Raw genomic sequence first — 19,416 nt, 5'->3', positions numbered from 1 at the left:
AGCATGTGTATTGTAACTGAACCAGGACCTTGCAAATTTTCCTGACACTTAAAGTGACTCAGTTTTGGTTTAATTTGGCATGTCAAAACATCCTATTGCTTCAGGAATTTCTAGTTTAATTTGATAACTTACTGAAGTTTACTACACTTTAAATAAGAGATTTTTTAGAAGAGCATCATTAATCAGGAGCTTTGAAAAAAGGAATTAAAGTTATCATTCTGGAATGTTCAAGGCACACCAAATTACTGAAATATCACTCTGTAAAATTATTTTTTAAAGTTTTGTTATAGCTTACTTGTTTCACAAACAAAAAAGCTGAAAAAACCTCTCCACAAGTCTCCTTTTATGTTCTTCACGACTCTTCTGATTAAAAATTTTACACGCTGGATGAAAGTTTGTAGTGTTGTATGTGATAATGGTGGGTTCTGGGTTTGGGGTGGGGTTTTTTGTTTTATTTTGCTATTCTCTTGTGCTTTCAGAACACACATTTGACATATATATACGAAAGGAAGAAATTCCATTAGAATTTTTTTAATGTTGATTCACGTGAAATATGATCAGTATGTGGGAAATACTACTTCCATTTGCCTTCCATTTTGCGAGTGGACTCACTCGAACAGCATGTTCAGCCTCACATAATAGGGATTATCTAGTACCTGAGATAAAAGCAGCTCTTAGAGGCTGATTGTACTCAGGAATCTAGTAAGTATAGAAAGTTGAAGTAATTATTAGATTTCTTTTTCTTTAATTTCAGTCTGAAGTATAACTGTATATATAAATTCAGCCAAAACCAATAGAGACAGTAAACCCAGCTCACCCACACTCAAGTTGTTTATAACTGATAAGCTTGATTCCTTGCCCAGTTAGTGTAATTTGGATCTTGCATTTACAAAAGACCTACATGTTAGCCATCAACTGAAATTGAGCCTAAGATATTTTTTTTTTAGGCTATTCAGATATCAACTGGTATTTTATAAGCAATGCTGCCGGAATGCCAACTGTTTTCCCTGACCATTACTGTTATAAAACTACCCTTTAGAACTCTACTGAATATACACTGCTTCAGATGTTGCCTATAATTTGCAACAGAAGGACTAATTCCCTCCTGAAGTTACTTCAGCTAAGGTTTATTGGGGATGAATGAACATTAAACTGCTTGGTTGGGAAAAACAAACAAAAGTTTGAAAACTATCCCAAAACTGCAAGGAGCCAGAAGTACGTCTTCCTGGCGAATCTTTCTTTAAGCTAGTTTATGAGGAAGGAGGATGGAGCCCTTGTCAGGATTTTGGCTGGGAGGTAGCAGGCTATACCTCTGCATTGAATAATCCAAACAATGTACACTGCATTGGCCAGTGCTAAAAGGATGTAACCGCTTGTCCTCCTAATACGTTGATGATTTTAATCATAAACATTCATTTTGGAAAATTGAGTAGTTCAGTAGTAATAGTTCATTTCTAAGCATTTTTTGGTCTGTTAGTAGAGGATCTTTTAAAGAAGCTACTCAGTTCAATACAGGTATTTAGATGAGCTGAGATTTAGGTTAGCCAGAAGCCTAATACAAATGCAGGTGTTCTTACTTAGCATGCAAGTGTTTGTATTTTGGATAACAGATTACAGTCAGTCTGTTCTCCAAATAAGTGCAGATATGTTTCATAAACCATGTCTGTATCCAGTTTCTGGTCCAAATTCTGTTGTCTCCTAAGAGCAAACATCATTCTGCTATTTGGGAATGCTAAAAGCTGTCAGTTCATGACATCAGCATTTCCCTTCTCATTTCAGGATTATGGACACCACCACCATTATTATATTCTCACAAACAGGTGAAAACCAAGTCACTTTTTAGTCACCTAAAGGTTTTTGCAGACATCTGCAGTAAAATGCCATGTGTGCATATTAATTCTGAGTAGTACCATTTTCCTACTTGAAATGTGAGATGTTCACTACATATTTTTTAGTTGCTGCAAAACTATTTGCTTTTGCATCAGCAACCTCTGCCAGAGATGTGTGAGTTCGAAGTCCTTAGGACTTCTTTTCGCCACCTTTCATAAAAATCAGTTTGTTCTATGTCCTTGCTGTAAATTCCTGTAGAGAAAGATGTCCGCTTTACCTCTCCATCAATGCATTTCCTTTTTGTTTTCCTTCCTTCATGCTTATAGCTTCTCTTGAACTTCCACTTTCTATGAACTGGATGCGTACTTCTTTTTATGAGAATTAGATTTCTTGTGTGAAAAAATGCCCTTTCAGTGGTTTTTAGAGAGAACTTCAAGGGGACTTGTCCTTGTAGAAGTACTAGCAAAGCAAATAGTTTACATAACCTATCTGAACTTGCTGTAATTTAGCAAACACCAGAATCTGAACAGGTTTGTCTTTTGAGTCTTGCCTTGCTGGAGTTCTGGTAGTTGAAACCCATAAGGCCATGAGGAGGCATTCACTACAGCAGTTCTCCTAATTCCACTGTCCAGACACCAGTGCTCATGCAGACTATTCCACCCTTGGTAAACACTGTACCTCTTCAGCTAAGAGTGCTTAAACATCATCAGTACTTACTGCATATTGGATTTTCAAGAGCCTTTTGTGACCTACTCTACGTATTTATTACAAATATACTTGAGAAAAGTAGTGAACAAATTGGAGTCTTCTCAATGCATCTGTCTGCAAAGTAAGAGTTAGTTTCACCTTTGTTGTCATTTTTATATAAGCTGTTGGTAGAATCCTAAAATGTTGGTTTCCATTTTTTATAACAGTTAATTTGTTTTCTTAACTACATGGATTTATATTTCTGAATATTATTCCTCAAAAATATTGCGTATTTGGCAGAAATGCATAGGAAAAATTAATCTTCTGAATGCCTAAAGATTTTTTAATGCAAGAATGCTGAATCATAAAGACACTTTCGTTGTTCCTAGACCTTTCTCCTTTATGTTGTTTAACGTTACTATTAGAAATAATTACTTTTTCACTCTTCCCCTCTTGTATCCATATTGCTGATACAGTATATCTTTATTAATTTAAAAGTGATTAAAGTATTTTACTGTATCAGTGTAATATCTTTTTTGCCAAAATGTTTATGATTATTAGTTCTAGGATTCTTCATTAAAATTAGTCTTTGGTAAAAGATGGATTAATGCACCACTGGCAAAGGTCTGCTGTCCTTGTCGTGTTTAGTAGCAGAATTCCTAAACTGTAGTTGCATTAGTTTGGTGCAGACAAAAAGGAAGGTAGCTAAGCATTTTGCTGTGTGTGAGCAGTTAGAGGGCAAGCAGACACCATGCACCTTGACCACCTATTATGAAGCTTTTTGCTGCAATGTCAAGTGAAAGCGAGTTAATTGGGTGAAGCTGTAGAGCATGTTAGGGGCATGGTAAGGGGTTGCTGTCTGACAGCTGAATGTCAGCAGAAGCTAGTGAAGTGTGGCTGAGAGACAGAGACCTGTCACAAAGTTCATGTGGACTATAGCACAGTTAGGGAGATGAAATGTGGTTCTGTCTCACTTTCTCCCTCATTGCATTCAAGCACCTTAAGATTTCACACTGTATGTGTCAACCCTTGTTCTCTAAGCTGTTTTCTCCTAACTCTTCTGCATTCAAATGATTGGACAGAAGATGCTAATGTTTGGCAAAATGAATGTAAATACACGTTTCTTCTTTTTCTGCTAGAGAGGCAGTATATATGCAACCAAGACAAAACTTTGACGGCTTACATCAGACAGTCACGCTGTCTTGGAATTCAGCTGATGACTGAATACATTTCTCAAGAGAATATGAAGTTTGACACTTTAACTAGTTGGATAGGTACTGTTTTCCTGCTAGCGCTGGAAGAAGAAAAGGCTAAGTGGGGAGGACGATTTCATGAGCAGCTTGTGCCTCAGTATGATGTTGTCAGTGCTTTAGTCTCTGGTTGTAGTCACCTTCTCCCCTTCTTGCTTAGAGAGAAGCAAAGAGGTGAGGAAACCTCGAGAGAGAGAAATACTGATCTGAGGCAATGAAGAGCTGTGGGAAAACTCATATAGCAAGAAAGGCTTTCCTGGAAGCAAGAGGAGCATCGGTTAAAGAGGGTGCTAATCTTATACACTGATGCAAAACATGGAGACGTGTCACAACAGTTTGTAGGAGTACAGTGTACTTTGCAATGCTGTTTGCAACATGCAGCACAAGATAAACAATTAGCCATTTCGGTTAGCTATTCAGATTAAAAATAAATATATAAAAGTTGCTTCCATTCTTGAGAAAGTGGAAAGACGGTGGTAGGCAGCATGGGCAAAAAGTACCAAAGAATTTGAAAACCTGGATTGAAATCAATACAGAGTGAGCATTTCACCATGAAAATAGTGCATTACATTCTTTGCCTAATGTTTTGGTATTATTAGTGTAGTGTAGAGAATTTGACCTGAAAATGGGAGACTTCCATGTGTATTGCAATGAAGCACCTGGAAGAGAAATTTAGTATATAGGCTGTATGTTGGATTTTGGCTAAAATATTTACAAATCACTAAAATTAGCAATGCAAAAACAAGTTATTTGTCATTAAGCCAATAAAATGTTTAAGAGAAGGTGTTCATCTGATCCGATAATCCATCCAATCCCATACATTTTTCAAACATACCAGGTTTAAGTATGTTTGAATAAAACAAGAATTTCTTTTAGAAAAACAAATACAATATTATTAAATCTTTCTCTTAATTGCCTTTAATTGAGCTTTTAGAGTGTGACTTCACTGAATGGATTAAATCCTAAAACGTTAGAAAAGCTGAAAAAAAGAATCATTTCCAGATACTTCAGGCTCGTATGTTTGTTTAAAAACTCCTAAAAGTGGAAGAGGGAATTCTCTGATCATGAAAAAAGCCATTAGTATTGTTGTCTAGCAGCACCCAAAGTGTGTTGTGTGTCTACCTTTGTGACTTAATATGTAATGAGTTGGCAGCCCATTGAATTATTCTCTGATAGCAAGTTGTTTGCAGTATCCAGGCACGAGTGCTGACAATTAAAATTTATACCGAATGTTACCATTTTCCTACTTTGTGTCAGAGCACCAATTTAGTCCTACTGCCTCAGCATACAAAATTGCAAAATCATTGACACGGGAAGCAAACTTTCCAGTTTTGACTGGCATACATTCTAGCTTTCAAAAAGTTTGTTAAATACCACTGTATTGCACTGACACTCACTAGTAATACTTTACATTTTAAACACCAGTTTCTAGCGTTTTCACTGGTCTGATGTTTTATTTATTTCACAAAGAGGGAGAAATAGCTCTTGGAGCTACTTTTAACAGCAAAAGAATGAGCAGAATACTGGAAGTCCGTTGGCATTGTCTGGTAAAAGGCAACACAGCTTTGGAAACAGCAGTCTGAGAAGGAGATTGTGAATGATCTGAAAATGTGCAGCTTTCTCTAGAGAGAAATAGGTTTTCCATGTAAGTGCTGCAAAATGTTTGTCGAAGACAACGGTTGTTTCTGTAGCACTTACCGAAATTGCTATTGCTACAGTGAAATGATGCAAGCTATGATGATAGCATAGGTGGGAAAAGATGAAGATAACATTATTGGCCATTTGATTTGCTGTCTACTGGTATTACTGTATATTCTAGAGCTGAGGTGAGTGAAATCAGTATCAGAAATCAATTGTGGAGAAATATATTGACTCTTTCCCCCCATTGCTCTCTGTGTCTGTGCTTACCTTACATTTCTTCCTATCCTTGAGGGACTGTGCTATAGCCTTTCCAGAGATTAGGGGTTGCCAGAATTCAGAAGAAACTACAGTTTCTTCTCCCTCTACACTTCTGTTTGCCACCAGGCAACCTCACACACCTAAGTATCCTATAATCTGGTGATTTCCAAATCACTCTTTGGCCGTGTGATAATTTAACAATTGCCTTGAATTTACTTTGACGTACAACACTGAGCTTACTCCTGCATCGGTATCATCACACAGGAAACCACCATAACTGAATCTTTATATCGTGTTGTTTCTTCTGTATTATTCTGTCTGCCCTGTTATTTCTTCCCTTACTTGGTCATTTTCTGTTCTGATTCTAAGCAGATTCAGTACTTTCTTACTTCAGTTGAAGCCATATATGCAGGCTTGTTATTCACTACCCAGAAGCCTTGAGTCACAAAACCCTTACCACTTTATATTATTCTGATTTTTTTCAAATATAGAATGTTACAAGTCATGAGAAAATGGAGAGGAAGTTTGGCCTACTGTATTTTGAAATTTAATATTTGAAAGCAGTTTAAAGTGCCTAAATAGTGGTGGCCAATCCCAAAATTGGAAGGAGCTATTGCTGTAACTTACAAATAGTAGAGGGCAATTGAAAAGTTCTAGTGTGGTACTATAGTGAAAATTGTGGTCCTGTAAAATTATCCTTGTATAGACTTTGAAGCCTTGAAACCGTTCTGAATGATTTGTGGCTTCAGCTCTGGGTATAGATTTTACTCCTGCGATTGAAGATAAGCAATACACTTCTTACGGTGAATTTCTTCATGTAGTTATCTATTTGCAGCACTGTCATAACACATGCATAGTCTTCTAATTCCAAGTGTCTAACTGTGCATATTATTCCACAAGTATTGGTATATAAAAGCAAAATGGGGTATCTGATCAAATCATGATGCTTTTGAGTAGGCTGACATTGCAATAAAAGCGTATGTGAGGATGTAATACATGATGGCATTATAGGATTTCCTTCCAACATCATGCATACTAAAGCAACCCACTATAAATCAGTTTTAACTTTGGTAAAACAGTTCATTTATTTGAGAGAACCTTTAATCTGGATCCTAAATGTGTTCATAGGTTAGTCACAGAAAAAAAAACAACCTGTAGAGAAAAATTGTTTCAGAAATCTTTTTCCGTGTCTAATATGAAAAAATTGCCCGAGTTAACTATAGTTTAGAAAGCAATTATTCCATAATATAGACTAACCTTTCATATTTTTGTCTTTGGGAAAACATGTTTTTTAAAGTTACACTATCAAACTTTGAAAAATGACCATAGGACATGACCAATTATTATACTACATAAATATTTTGAAAGCATATTTTTGCTAGACATATTGTGTTCTAAATATCTATTTACCTGATGAAGTGTAACAGTTTAGATGGAATAATTTACAGTTTATTAGGTAAATGAAAGTGCTGTGCTAAAGATTTACCTGAACAGACACTTATTTGAGATACATAATTCCTCTTCTAAACATTACCTAAATGCATATTTATACGAGGGATTATCAGCGCAGTCTGGCTGATATCTGGCATAGTCCTTTGAGTTTGTCAATTTAATACATGTTTTAGAAGGGTGTTTAAATACAATAATGTTGAAAGAGGTCTGTTGGGGAAATTATAACTGCCTTTAAAATTCCTGCATGTGAATTCCTGTATGTATTCAAACAATGAGTGTTATAAAAGTTCTTCTAACCTATAGAATCCTATTTTGTTATTCATCATGAGTATATATAATGATATTGGATCAAAACAGTTCTTACGAGTAACAGCCAAGATTTTTTACATCAATCACATTGCTATTAGATCTGATTTCCCTTCTATTCAATGAATAGTATTCTGTTCTTTGTAAGAAGTACAGCACAGGATCTGGATAAACAGAGCTTTTTTCCCCCAACAGTGAAGCTTTTACTGTAACATAGTCTATTGACTTGCTGCCAATCATGAAGTTTCATACATTTTTTTTGTAACTCTCTAAGGAAATCTGATTTCATATCTCCTTACTGGGATTCTGATGCCATATTCTTAAAAAAAAAAAACCCTTAATACATCAGGAAAAAGAGTAACGTAAGAGTGTAATTGTAGCATGTGATTTTTACTTGTGATATGCTGATTAAGTGAAATATTGAAAGCCGTACAAACCAATACGTTTAAATTTGTCTTCAATATTTGTTACCCAGGCTGAAACCTTTTTATAGCTTATATCTTACTGATTTCATTTTTTTACACACAGAAGAGTTTTTAGAACATAACAAGTTATTTGGCTATTTCAATACTGTAATATTTTTTTATAAATGACTTATTTTAGAGACAATTTTGGCTAGGTGATCAGCTGATTAAAGTGTACAAATAACACTGATAATTAAGGTAATAGGAGAATGCCTTCATTGAGATCTCATTTCAGATGTGCTGATACAAATGCAGTAAACCATTTGTGCTTTGGCTTTTTAGTGATTCCTGTTCTGCATAGTGTGGAGCCAGAAGGACTGAAAAGCAAATCTACAGATCATACTTGCAAGTTCTGTTGGTTAGTTCGTCCTCATCACCACCATAGTGTAGAAAAACTCAAGGCACTACCTCATTTTAGCTATCTACTTGAAACAGTCATCTAAATTTGCTACTCTATGGGTTTTTAATGAAGGTCTAACATAACCTACCTGTTTACAGTAGCTGTAATATGGCTTCTGGTGAATCAGAAAAATCAAAAGAGTCCATATCAAAGAGAACTGTTGAAGTATGTGTTAGAGGCAACCATTGATTTTTCTCCAGCAATAGTAACAGACGAAAGAGGAATATTTCACGAATGTGTCTTTATATATATGATGGAGTCTGGATTTGTTGAAATATGAATATACACACACCCTTCTGCATCTCTCTTGATATCTTTGAGTATGTATATTGGAATCTATCCCTCTACATATACGCATTTCTGCCTCTGTGTGTGTGCTCTTCCTGAAATGCTGAAGAGTATTTAAAACCTAAAATACACTGTAACAGTCTTTCAGTAATTTAATTTTTGTCTTTTTCATAATTATGCTTTGCATGTGAAGTTTTCTATATTTTATGACCTGATGAAATAATTGATTGCTTCTTCCACAGCTATATATTGCATTGGGTAAAATACCTTGTTAAAGGGCAGAAAAGCAATATGGCATTGTGTTTTCCTGTTTGTTTATTATTATGGATATTTAAAAGAATACAGAGTGTCTTTGTTTAACATTTAAAAAAAATATTAATACTGTTATGCTGATATTATCCATGATCTTTCAAAGTAGGATGCACAATGTTTTGATGCTGGAAGTTCTTTAATGTTGAATTTTAACTGGTCCAACTTTTAGAGCTGTTTGAATGTCAAGACTCATTGCAATATGAATCATGTTCTCTCTCCATCAGCATACATTCAGTGTATATTCTCTGGCCATCTTCTAACAGGCTAACATTTGAAAAGTATTAAGGGTTTGATTTCAGTTGATGATAAAATATACTTAAAAGCAAATTAATACCTTCCATGGTTATCATGGCACATGTTTCCTACTAACAGTGACAGGGAGACTGTAGAATAAGTTTATTTACTTGATTAAAAAACCCCAAACCATAGAAATTACAATGAAGAGGAGTAAAAATTTTCTTTAAGTATTTGTAGCTCTTCAAATAAAGTAGGCTATGGCTTCCTAACACTTACTAGTGTAGAATACTCTAGCTAATGTCTTTTGTTCCTGTTTATTAAAGCTAACTGTATACGTATAAATATTATGTATTAAGTAAATAAGTGAAACAAGAAGCAAACACTCACAAATACTTCATACCTTTGTGAAAGGCATTTAACAGTAAATGTATATTCTTTTTGTTGTTGTTGTTGTTGTTTTTTATTATTATTATTACTTCTTTTCCTCCAGGAATCAAAAGGGAGTTCAAACATAACCATGGCTTCAAGCTAGGAATTCAGCCTGGCCAGAGCTGTATCCCAGATATTTTGGCATTGCAAGCTGAACCTGACACATGCTGCAGTTTTATGCACAATAGAGCCAGTTTTCAGTCTTCAGTCTATTCCTTCAGCCTGAATGTCACATCCAGTCCCAAAAGAACAATGGAAAATGGATTTTCAGATTCTTTGTATTAATAATCTTTTAGAAGGAAAAAATTGCATTAATGTAAAATGATGCAATTAAAGTGCAATTTTGTTGCTACCTTTGAATTGTAGTTCAGTGTATGTATTTTTTGACATTAATTTTACGTTTCTATGAAAATGTGCTTTCATATGTTCACATTTCTGTGCTTCTCATTCTTTGCATACCAAAACAGTTATTTTTTTTTAACTTTTATTTATTGCAGTTGTTCATTTTTTATGTAGTATATTTTTAAATGTTAAAGAATGACACATTTTGTGTAATTTTCTTCAGTCTTTAAAAAAAAAATCAATAAGCCATTTTAGTCTCTATCTATCAAAGTTGTTTCATACTTGTCTATTTTAAAGCAGGACTGCAATACTTTAATAGGATTGAGAGAGCTATTTGAAATGTATGCCAATGATTCCTGTCATTTCATGGCAGCCCTGCCATGGTTCACTGAGCCCCCTCTTTTCTCTTGTCAGCTCAACTGAAGACAAGCATTTAGTTGCAAACTTTAAGCAGGTTGTGCAAAACAGAAATGATGTGACTGCTTCTCTTCCTGCACAATAATGTCACTGCTGGTCAATGTGAGAAGGTCAGGTTGCTCCTTGTAAAGCTACATGATACCACTTGCCTATTTGAACAAGTTAAGTTAACTGCTGAATCTGGTCCCTGCAGGCGCTGAAAACTCACCCTTTTATCAAGTCTGCATTTCATCAGAAAGAAGAACAATTGTGCAGGGAGGATTTCTGATGATATGTTTATGTACTTTATAAGGACAGTTCCCAAACCAGTGTTGCAGGTAATATATTTAGTTTAAGCTGAAAGACTTTAAAGTAATGGCTGTTTTGACCTTCAAATAGACTCTTTTTTTGTTGTTGTTGGTAGGACCCAAGAGTGACGCCCATCTTTGATGCTGACAGAATTTAAAGCAAGGCCATTGCCCTGCATTTTCTGCCTTGTAGCACACAAAAGTAAAATTGTATGTCAGGCCGAGATGTCGGGGAGCTGACAAGATGCCCCAGTGACATTTCAGCTGGAAAGAGCAAGTGTCTTGCAACCAAGTGGTCAAATATCAAATAATAGGTCAAGCAGGAAGGAGCTGAGTTCTAACCACAGAGAGGTTTCTGGTAACTTACTTGACAAGCTTTTGGGCGCTTTGTGGCTTGACAAAGTGATGTTCTGTTGGGTATCGCTAGACAGACTGTTCTTTATTGCCTTCAGAAGATCAGACATTGACATTGATTAAACTCTTTAACCCTTAAAGGTTAAATCCTAGCAGTTTCATCATTGTGAATGAAGAACAAAAGAAAATTTGTAATATACCATTTGTTTTCATATTAATCACTGAACTCCCTAGTGCTAATAACTTTTAACGTGCAATGTAGTTTTTGACAAAAAGATTGAATGCAAAATCTATATAATAGATTGTTGCTCATTATGGGCCAGTGATACATTAGAAAAATAATATTATGCATTATGGAATTTGTAATTTCTTCTAATATGTCAAATGTAGGATTTGATTTTAAAGCCTCCTGACTACTACTGAAATTCCATTCTGGATGGAAAACAATATTTGCATAGATAATACACCACTTAAAATGCCAAAGTCTTCCAAATACCAGGTACCAGAAAAGCCAGAATAAATCTCAAAGTTACAACATCTTTAATCTTTGATTAAAGTTAGCATCAAGCTTTCAGGTATTCCCCTATTGCACAAGTCGATTGCTCACAGCCATGATGCGCATGTGTGTACGTATACTAATACAGACACATGCAAAAACAAATAACAAATCCTGCAGAACTAAGAGTTGGCTGATAGAGGAAGAACACTCCTTTTCTCTATGATGATGTATTTAGTCTTGAATACTTAAGAAAGAAGTTTCATTTCCCTCCAAAAGTCTTGGCTCCCTTCTTCCCTGACAGTGACTGACTGTTCCTGGTAAAGGCACTGCAAGACTGTATTCTGCTCTTTCAAATACAGCATTGAAGATCTGTTATATTTGTATGAAGAATGAAAGAATATATATTACCAAGCATTTTTCTCTCTACTATGTATAGAAGCATGTATGTGCTTCACTTATTAAAATATGTTCTCATGGTCCTCTGTATTTTGAGAAAGAAAATGCCTATTCTTTGCTACATGACCTCAAACTACTGAAGAAATTTTGCAGCATATCTATCCCTTTCTCATCATTGCCGTACATGTAGTATTGTACATGCAGAGATGGAAGAATGATTTCTTTCTGAAATGTTTTCCTTTTTGAAATCAGTATCTTATAAAGACTATGACTGATCTGCTCCAGTTACTCCAGTTACTGCTCCAAGCACAGGTTCATGTAATTTCACAGGGGCCATAGCAGTGGCAAACTGAATGTAGTTAATAGGAATAATCTAGTAAGCTATCACTTCCTACAAGAACTAGCTTATATGTTTTCATTGAAAGGAGAACATCTAACTCATTTACTCCATTTAAATATTGGCCAGCTCTGAGTTACAGACTATTTTTTTGCACCCACTTTGAAGAGACTTTGAAATATCTTTTGTTTGGATGTCAGATGTCCCATTTGTAAAGGAAAACTCCTCTTTCTCATGTTGTGAAGAAGTTGTTGAGTAGTAAACCAGATCATCATTAGTCAAATACTCCTGTGTTGCTGTTCCAGGCATCTGATAAATTGAAGTTTGTGATAAATTCCAAATGAATAGGAGAAATACAGCTGTCAAAATTCTCTGTTAGTAGTTTACAAATGATTGCACCAAAGCATTTCTTTTCCTTTTTGGGGACACAATAAAAATCATGCTTGTGTAGAATGTGGCAACACAGTAACAGTAGCTGCCAAAAGAGCATCCTGACTGTTTTATATGATCTTGTCTTTCTGGCTTGCTTCAAAAATTGCTGAGCTTGAGACCTTGATCCTGACTTTTGGAGCTTTTCATGAGTTGGGCCTGGGATTTCAAGAGGACTGCTTCTACTTGGGTAACCTCAGCTCGATCAACAACATGGCTCCATGAGAACAATCAAACAGTTTCCTTAGAAGAAAGCCCATGATTAGTGGGACTAGAATATTGTCCGTGGTTTTTAAATGTGGTACAATAAATAATTGGTCACAGATCTGCTTTCTGGTCAGTCTCAAAATTCATATTAGATTATTTTTTCACCAAGCAAGTCATCTCTGAGAAAGAGACTCTGAAATATATGATTTATTCCCTGCAAGAGGAAGTTTTGCAGCTTAGTACAAATTGTGTGTGTCCCTGTGTGCACATGTGTGTGTATACTTCTCAGCAAAGACTTTGGTTATTTGGCTTACTGTATTATCACTCTACGTATTGTAAGCACTTCCTACTACACCAATAGTAGAAGGGCTTTTTAGCTCCCCCTGCCTCCCACACATATTTGCAAATTCAGCACAAGCTTTACTGACAGTAAAGTTTGATATACAATTATGTATTATATACACTTATAAATTTCCATTGCTGGAAAAGATCTTGGTTGCCTTCACCAAGTTAATCCAGGGCAGCTGAGATTGGAAGGCATCTCCGGAGATCATGTAGTGTAGTGCCCCTGCTCAGAACACAGCCAGCTACAATGGGTTGCTGAGCCTCATGTCCAGTTGGGTTTGAATATCTGCAAGGATGGAATTGCTCTTGACAACCTGTTCCAGTGTTCTGTCACCCTCAAAGTAAAGGTGGATTTTTTTTTATGTTCAAATGGAATTTCATGTGTTTTAGGTTTGTGCCTATTACCTCTTGTCCTGTCACTGAGCACCACAGAGAATAGTGTGGCTCCCTCTTTGGTTTGCAGGTATTTGTACATGTATATAAGATCTCCTTGAGCCTTCTCTTATACAGGCTAAAAAAATCACAGCTCTCTCTGTGTCTCTTCGTATGATAGATGCTCCAGCCATTGTATCAGTCAACTCTGTGACCCTTCACGGGGCTCACATCAGTATGTCTGTGTCTCTCATGTACTAGGGAGCTCAGGACTGGAGCCATTACTCCAGGTATGGTGTCACCAGAGCTGACTAGCGGGGAAGGATCACCTCCTTTGCCGTGCTGGCAGGATTGGCCCCCGTATTTCCCCCTGGAGTACACCACTAGTGACTGACCTCCCGATGCACATTGTGTGCCTGATCACAACCCTTTGAGCCCACCAGTCCAGACAGTTTTGAAACCAGCTTACTGTCCATGTATCTAGTCCATATTTCCTTATTCCACAGTGGGCCATCTTGCTGTGCAAAGGACTCTCAAATTTGCCAGACACTGCTAAAGCCCTGGATTAGGTGAAATGCAATATTTTGTATAAGCTGTTTGTCAGTTAGGTCGGTTTGATCATTTGATCATTTACAACAGCATCTGATCATACTGTTGTCATCCTATACTTGAAAGGTTTTCCAAGGTGCTAAATTTTATATAAATCTGCATGTTTAGTGGTACAACTTATCTCCCAAAAATTGTTGTAACTTTCTTCTGAAATACAAAATTGCTTTAGTAGCATTTTTCTCCTGATGATTTTTGTTGTTGTTTGATTATTCTCTAGTAAATAAAATCCAAGAAGCCCTTGGCAGTATCAAAGTTTAGAACAAATTTGAATATGAAGAGCATCTTTCTTCCATTGCTGGTGATGAACACCAAACTTACTCAGCATTTTTTTCTCTCTCCATCCTTTTGTTGATTTGCCTTGAAATCCAAACTCACAAAATGAATCTTTTAGGACATTCTTTCCCATCTTTTTAACTTTCATCTTGCCCAGTATGAAATAGATTTTGCCTAATTTGGCTTTACTTTGGTCTTCATAATCTAATCATTTTTGGATGATACTTTCACATAATACTCTCTGTATGGCCCCAAAATGTACCTCAGTATTTATTTGGAAACTATTCAAGTGTCTTCTTTCCTCTTTGCTGAATATTCATCTAAACCAGTGGAATACACAGTGATCTTTATTATATTAAAACTAATTTATTTAACCCTATATGTACAGTGTTTTGGGATTAAAACTGGTATAATTACATTCTCTGGTAGGTTCTCTATCGATCTCTGTTGTGTCTTCAATTTTACAAATATAGACTTGGCTTTCAATTAGGTCTCTGCAAATCGTCCTTCAATATCAGTGGAAGATGGGAAGGTGACATGCTTTTTGTCATGCTAACGTGGATCTGATCACTGTCATGGGGAACATCATGGAGTGATTTTGTGCAGTTTGTATAATTTTATGTTCAATGCTAATGTTAAAAAAGAAAAAAAGTTTCTTACTTTATGAACCAGTCATTCAGCAATGAGCATGAAACTGAATCTTTGTCTGCCATTTCTGGTGTCCAGTGACTGATGAATAAAATTGAACAAGGACAAAGGAAAATATGAGGAAGTGTCTGAAAACTAAATTGTTTCCAAGGAATGCTCAGGAGGAGGTAAGGAGATCCACTGAATAATTTTTCTTCAGTTTTTTGTTTACCACTTCTATGTTACCATGCTTCCTGTCTCTTAATAAGCTAATAGTACTGATAATCATTATTGATATTAGATTGCCTTCTCATGGCTCTGCTATGCCTATAAAAGCTTCAGAATTTGTTGGATTTTGTTTTGACTAATTCAATGGAAATTATTCATTAAAAAATTAAGAACAATAGATTTACTTTAAGCACTAGTATTGTGAGCATTACTGTGTGAGTATCCTTTCTTCTTGATGGTAAACATTTTTTAATCTTCCACTACATAATGGTAATAGGGATATTGTTCAAAATGAAAACAACAATTTAATAAATAAACATATTTACATTCCTTTTTGCTTCATACACAGCTAACCCTTGTAGCAGCCCCACTAACTGTTGACTCGTAGATGTTTGAACAGTTTAGTCCACAGGAGTGGTGTAGTCCTAAAAGTCCTGGCAACAAGCATCATAGACTGTGTACTTGTGAACAGTAGTCTGTTAAGTGAAGTGTACGCATTTTACGCTTTACAGGGAAAATTCTGTTAGGTGTAAGAATCTGTCACATGTGCATAGCTGTGCCAGTCTAAATAGTGGTAACTTTTGTATGAATTAAGCAAGAGTTTCAGTAACTTTCAGCGTATGCTGTGTTGATTTGCCAGCCCATCATGCCTTCATACATAAGGTCTTTCTAACGCATGGGATTCTACTGGCATACATGGGGAGAGATTGAAAGCTATACTCCATCCTGTGACATTCGGACAGCAATTGAGACTTTTACTGCATAAAAAACTTAAAAAAATAATTTCCAAATCTTCGGGTCACAAAGTAATTATCAAAAAAAGGCAAGGGAATTAGGAATTAAATATAAAATCCTTTCCTACCTTTGCGCCATGTAAAGGCTGATAAAATTTGTTCCTGTAAACAATAGCATGGAAGAAATCTTAGCTGCAGTATGTTTGCAGTAGAAGATAAATCCTGCTTTCAAACTTCATTCTCAATTGGCTCACTGATACAAGTTTATGTTAGACACTTGGGGTGGGAAGCTGTATATAGTAAAGCACTGACCTTAACAAGAATCTTGCAGCTAAAATCCTGCACAGTTCTTTTAAAATGTCAGGCATTAATGTTATTTAAATGCAGTATTTGGTGGTTTAGTTGAGTCATGCTTCGTTGTCTTTTGCTGCACATTAATGCCAGTGAAACACTGATTGTTGACAGAAAGTTCTCTTCAGCAAAGTATACACTGACATATCATGCTGCTATAGAAAAATAGTGTGCAAAACAGAGTAGTCATACTCTGCTGGAGTAGGAATCCTAAACTGTCCAAATGGTGGTAACATTAATTATACACTGACAGGAAATGTGAACGAGGTTTTCTTTTTTTTCTTGTAAATGTTTTCAGACTGCCTCTTGAGAGTTCTGATAAGACCAACTTGTGGGGTCCTTAGATAAATAAATAACAAGATTTTTTTGTTGGGTGTGTCACACAAGTTGGTAGATGTACCTTGAAAAGTACAAAGCCAACTCTAGAAGGCAGATTTGTTATAGAAGCACCTCTCATAGCTTATGTAAGCTTGCCTTAGGACACAACAATGGCTTTTCATCTTGTCTTTGTCTAAGTTTGGAAAAAATAACTTTATGTTCTATCTCTGAAAACTTCTCAGTGTTAAGTTTCTATGCCAGTCTAAAACTCTCAATGCAAAATAGAGGCTGGCTTGACGAGATGTAGAAAATACTGTAAATTCTGGACTCAAACAAACAAAAGCTATGAAGTTGAATATGGGAAACAATGAACACTGGTGAGCTTACAAGAGCTTGTTTGCACAATGGGTGGGGTATATGTCATATTATACTTTTTCACTGTAGAGTAACTATTCCAAAATAACTGGCCTCATATGGACAGCTGTTATATACATTCTTCTTTTGGCTGAAGTAGTTAGCGTGTTGTTTGTCTAGTCCCACAAGACTTTTTTATGCTTTTGGGCTCTGCGCTTTCCAGGATTTTTCTCATGACTGCAGGATGCTTTCTGGAAGTCATTAGAATTCTGTGTCTTGGAAATGAGTTTGCAAATGCTCATGAGTTACAACTTCTTTTTTTTTTTTTCTTTTTTGCAAGCCAATGTCATTTTCAAGTTGATGTCAGCTGGCCTGTTTGAAGCCTGCAACAGCAAATGGACCTAGCTTATGTGAAACTTTTGATGCGTTGTGTGAACTTCCTCATTCTTATCCTGTCTTAGTAGGTGGCATCGGGACATCACAATTGGGCTCCTAAGGGAATAACAAAGTGTTTGAATCTTATGTGAGTGGTAATTCACAAAGTTTCTGTAGAAAGTCATAATAGTCAAGGCTCCTTAGAAGCAGCAGCCAATTAAGTACCTGCCTTTAAGTGTAAGTAAATATATTTAGCTTCCTCCTAGTGTCTAAGATATCATGAAATATTTGAAAGCAGATTAACTACTTTGCAGTAGGAATTACTGGTGAAGTTTGCAGATGTCTTCTTCCAAGATCTACACAGAGTCTCTTGCATACTACAGAGAGCAATATAGTTCAGCAGGCAGGGCCTATAGAGCTCTGACCTGTGGGAACTCAATTTTGATGTCTGCCATTGGGTCAAGTGCAAAAACCAAATCCCTCCAGCTTCTAGAAACTTACAACCATTCTGCAAAGAGCACCGAGCAATACAAAAGGGTAAAACCATAAGAAGACTTGCAGGAACCTGCTGTAGCTCAGTCTGATTGTCCATGCAATATGTTTGTATATGAAAATTTGAGTTGGGTGTTGGTTTTTTCACTTATTAATGCTTTATTTTATTTAATATATTCTTTAGTACTCTATGGGGTATGTGCTGTTACATATATTATGCATATTGTGCTGTACTCCTCGTTTTACCCTGAAGCACTTACAACAATCAGGTGGAACCAACTGGTGCTTGGTAAACTCTTGAGCTTCTGTTAAAGCAGGCTGTGTTAAATTATTAGCAAGAGAGAAGGAGAAACTTGATTATCAATAAACTGAGAAAAATTTATTGTCTGGCATTATAAATAAACCCCTCTGTAAAGGGGTTTAATCACAATCACAATCTTAGGCTAACTGCAAAGCAGTACTAGTCATTTGGTCAAAAGCTCCAAGAATGCATGTAAAACTGACCAATTAGGAAAACTGTGCTAATATTTTCCTAATGGACATCCTAATTTAGGAAAATAATATATAGAAGGAGAGAACAGCTAGAAGCAACTTTAATTATGAAGGATCAGAAAGAAAAGACCTGGTAATCTCTGCGTAGCTTAAGAGGACATCAGGTAACTTGTACCCTTGTTCAGTAGCAAAAGGCTCTGTTTATTTCTGTAGAACATATGTATGATTTTAGCAATAAATAGGATTTGGACACCAAATGCTGGCTGTGGCTTCCTATAAGAAAAAGAGCAAAAAAACGTTTATCTTTCATGTCAACTGTTACTTAAAAAAACCCCAGCAAAATACAAACAAACAAACAAAGAGCTTACCCTTCAAGATGGAATCCTTTTGTGTAGGAGCATGATTATAATTTCCCCGAAGTACAAATGTCTTCTCATTTTTCTCCAGTACTTTAAAAAACTTTTCATTCTTAGATGAAAAATGTCATCCATCTGCAAAATCCAATCATTGTCATACCTACTGTATTAATGTCTTGCAGTCTGTGAATGACTTATTTAAAATGCAAATTTCATCCAGTGTGACACACCTTTACAACTGTAACTACATCAGAAGTCTTTAAGTGTTTGTGGAATACTTGTATTTTTTGTAACAGTTTTGTACCTATATGATTGGCTGATCACTGCACAGGGACAGGTAAGGAAATCAATAGATGTTACTACTGGAATATTGGATTTGCTAGAATTTCAAACAAATTGCTTAAAACCTAACAGAGAACACCCTTACTGAAGTGACTCTGCAGTAATAGTAAGTTTAAAAGGAAGTGATAAATAGGACCTTTTGTGAATGGCTCAGTCTCGTTTTTTTGTAAATTAAACTTAGAAGCTGCTGGCTTTCTGCATAAATAAAATCAATATTTTGTTAATGGATCTACTGTCCATTTTCTTTTTGGGAGAAATTCGCCTGCAGTGATACCCTGTGGTCAGGAGTGGATAGGTGCTGACCGGATTCAAGAGCCATATAATGC

At 35.9% G+C, this 19,416-nt stretch overlaps 1 protein-coding gene across 1 annotated transcript in view; it reads left to right on the top strand.

Moving 5' to 3' along the window:
* CCDC171 (coiled-coil domain containing 171) overlaps positions 1–12,940 on the top strand; it is a 148,426-nt gene extending 135,486 nt beyond the window's left edge. The window contains exon 25 of the mRNA XM_030470913.1: positions 9,616–12,940. Within this exon, the coding sequence (XP_030326773.1) occupies positions 9,616–9,657 (42 nt within the window). The 3' untranslated portion in view covers positions 9,658–12,940. The remainder of the gene's footprint in view (positions 1–9,615) is intronic.
* The last annotated feature ends 6,476 nt before the right edge of the window (positions 12,941–19,416 follow it).

Source organism: Strigops habroptila, chromosome Z, assembly GCF_004027225.2.
Source record: "Strigops habroptila isolate Jane chromosome Z, bStrHab1.2.pri, whole genome shotgun sequence".
Taxonomy (NCBI): Eukaryota; Metazoa; Chordata; class Aves; order Psittaciformes; family Psittacidae; genus Strigops; species Strigops habroptila.
This window is presented reverse-complemented; position numbering and strand designations above follow the sequence as displayed.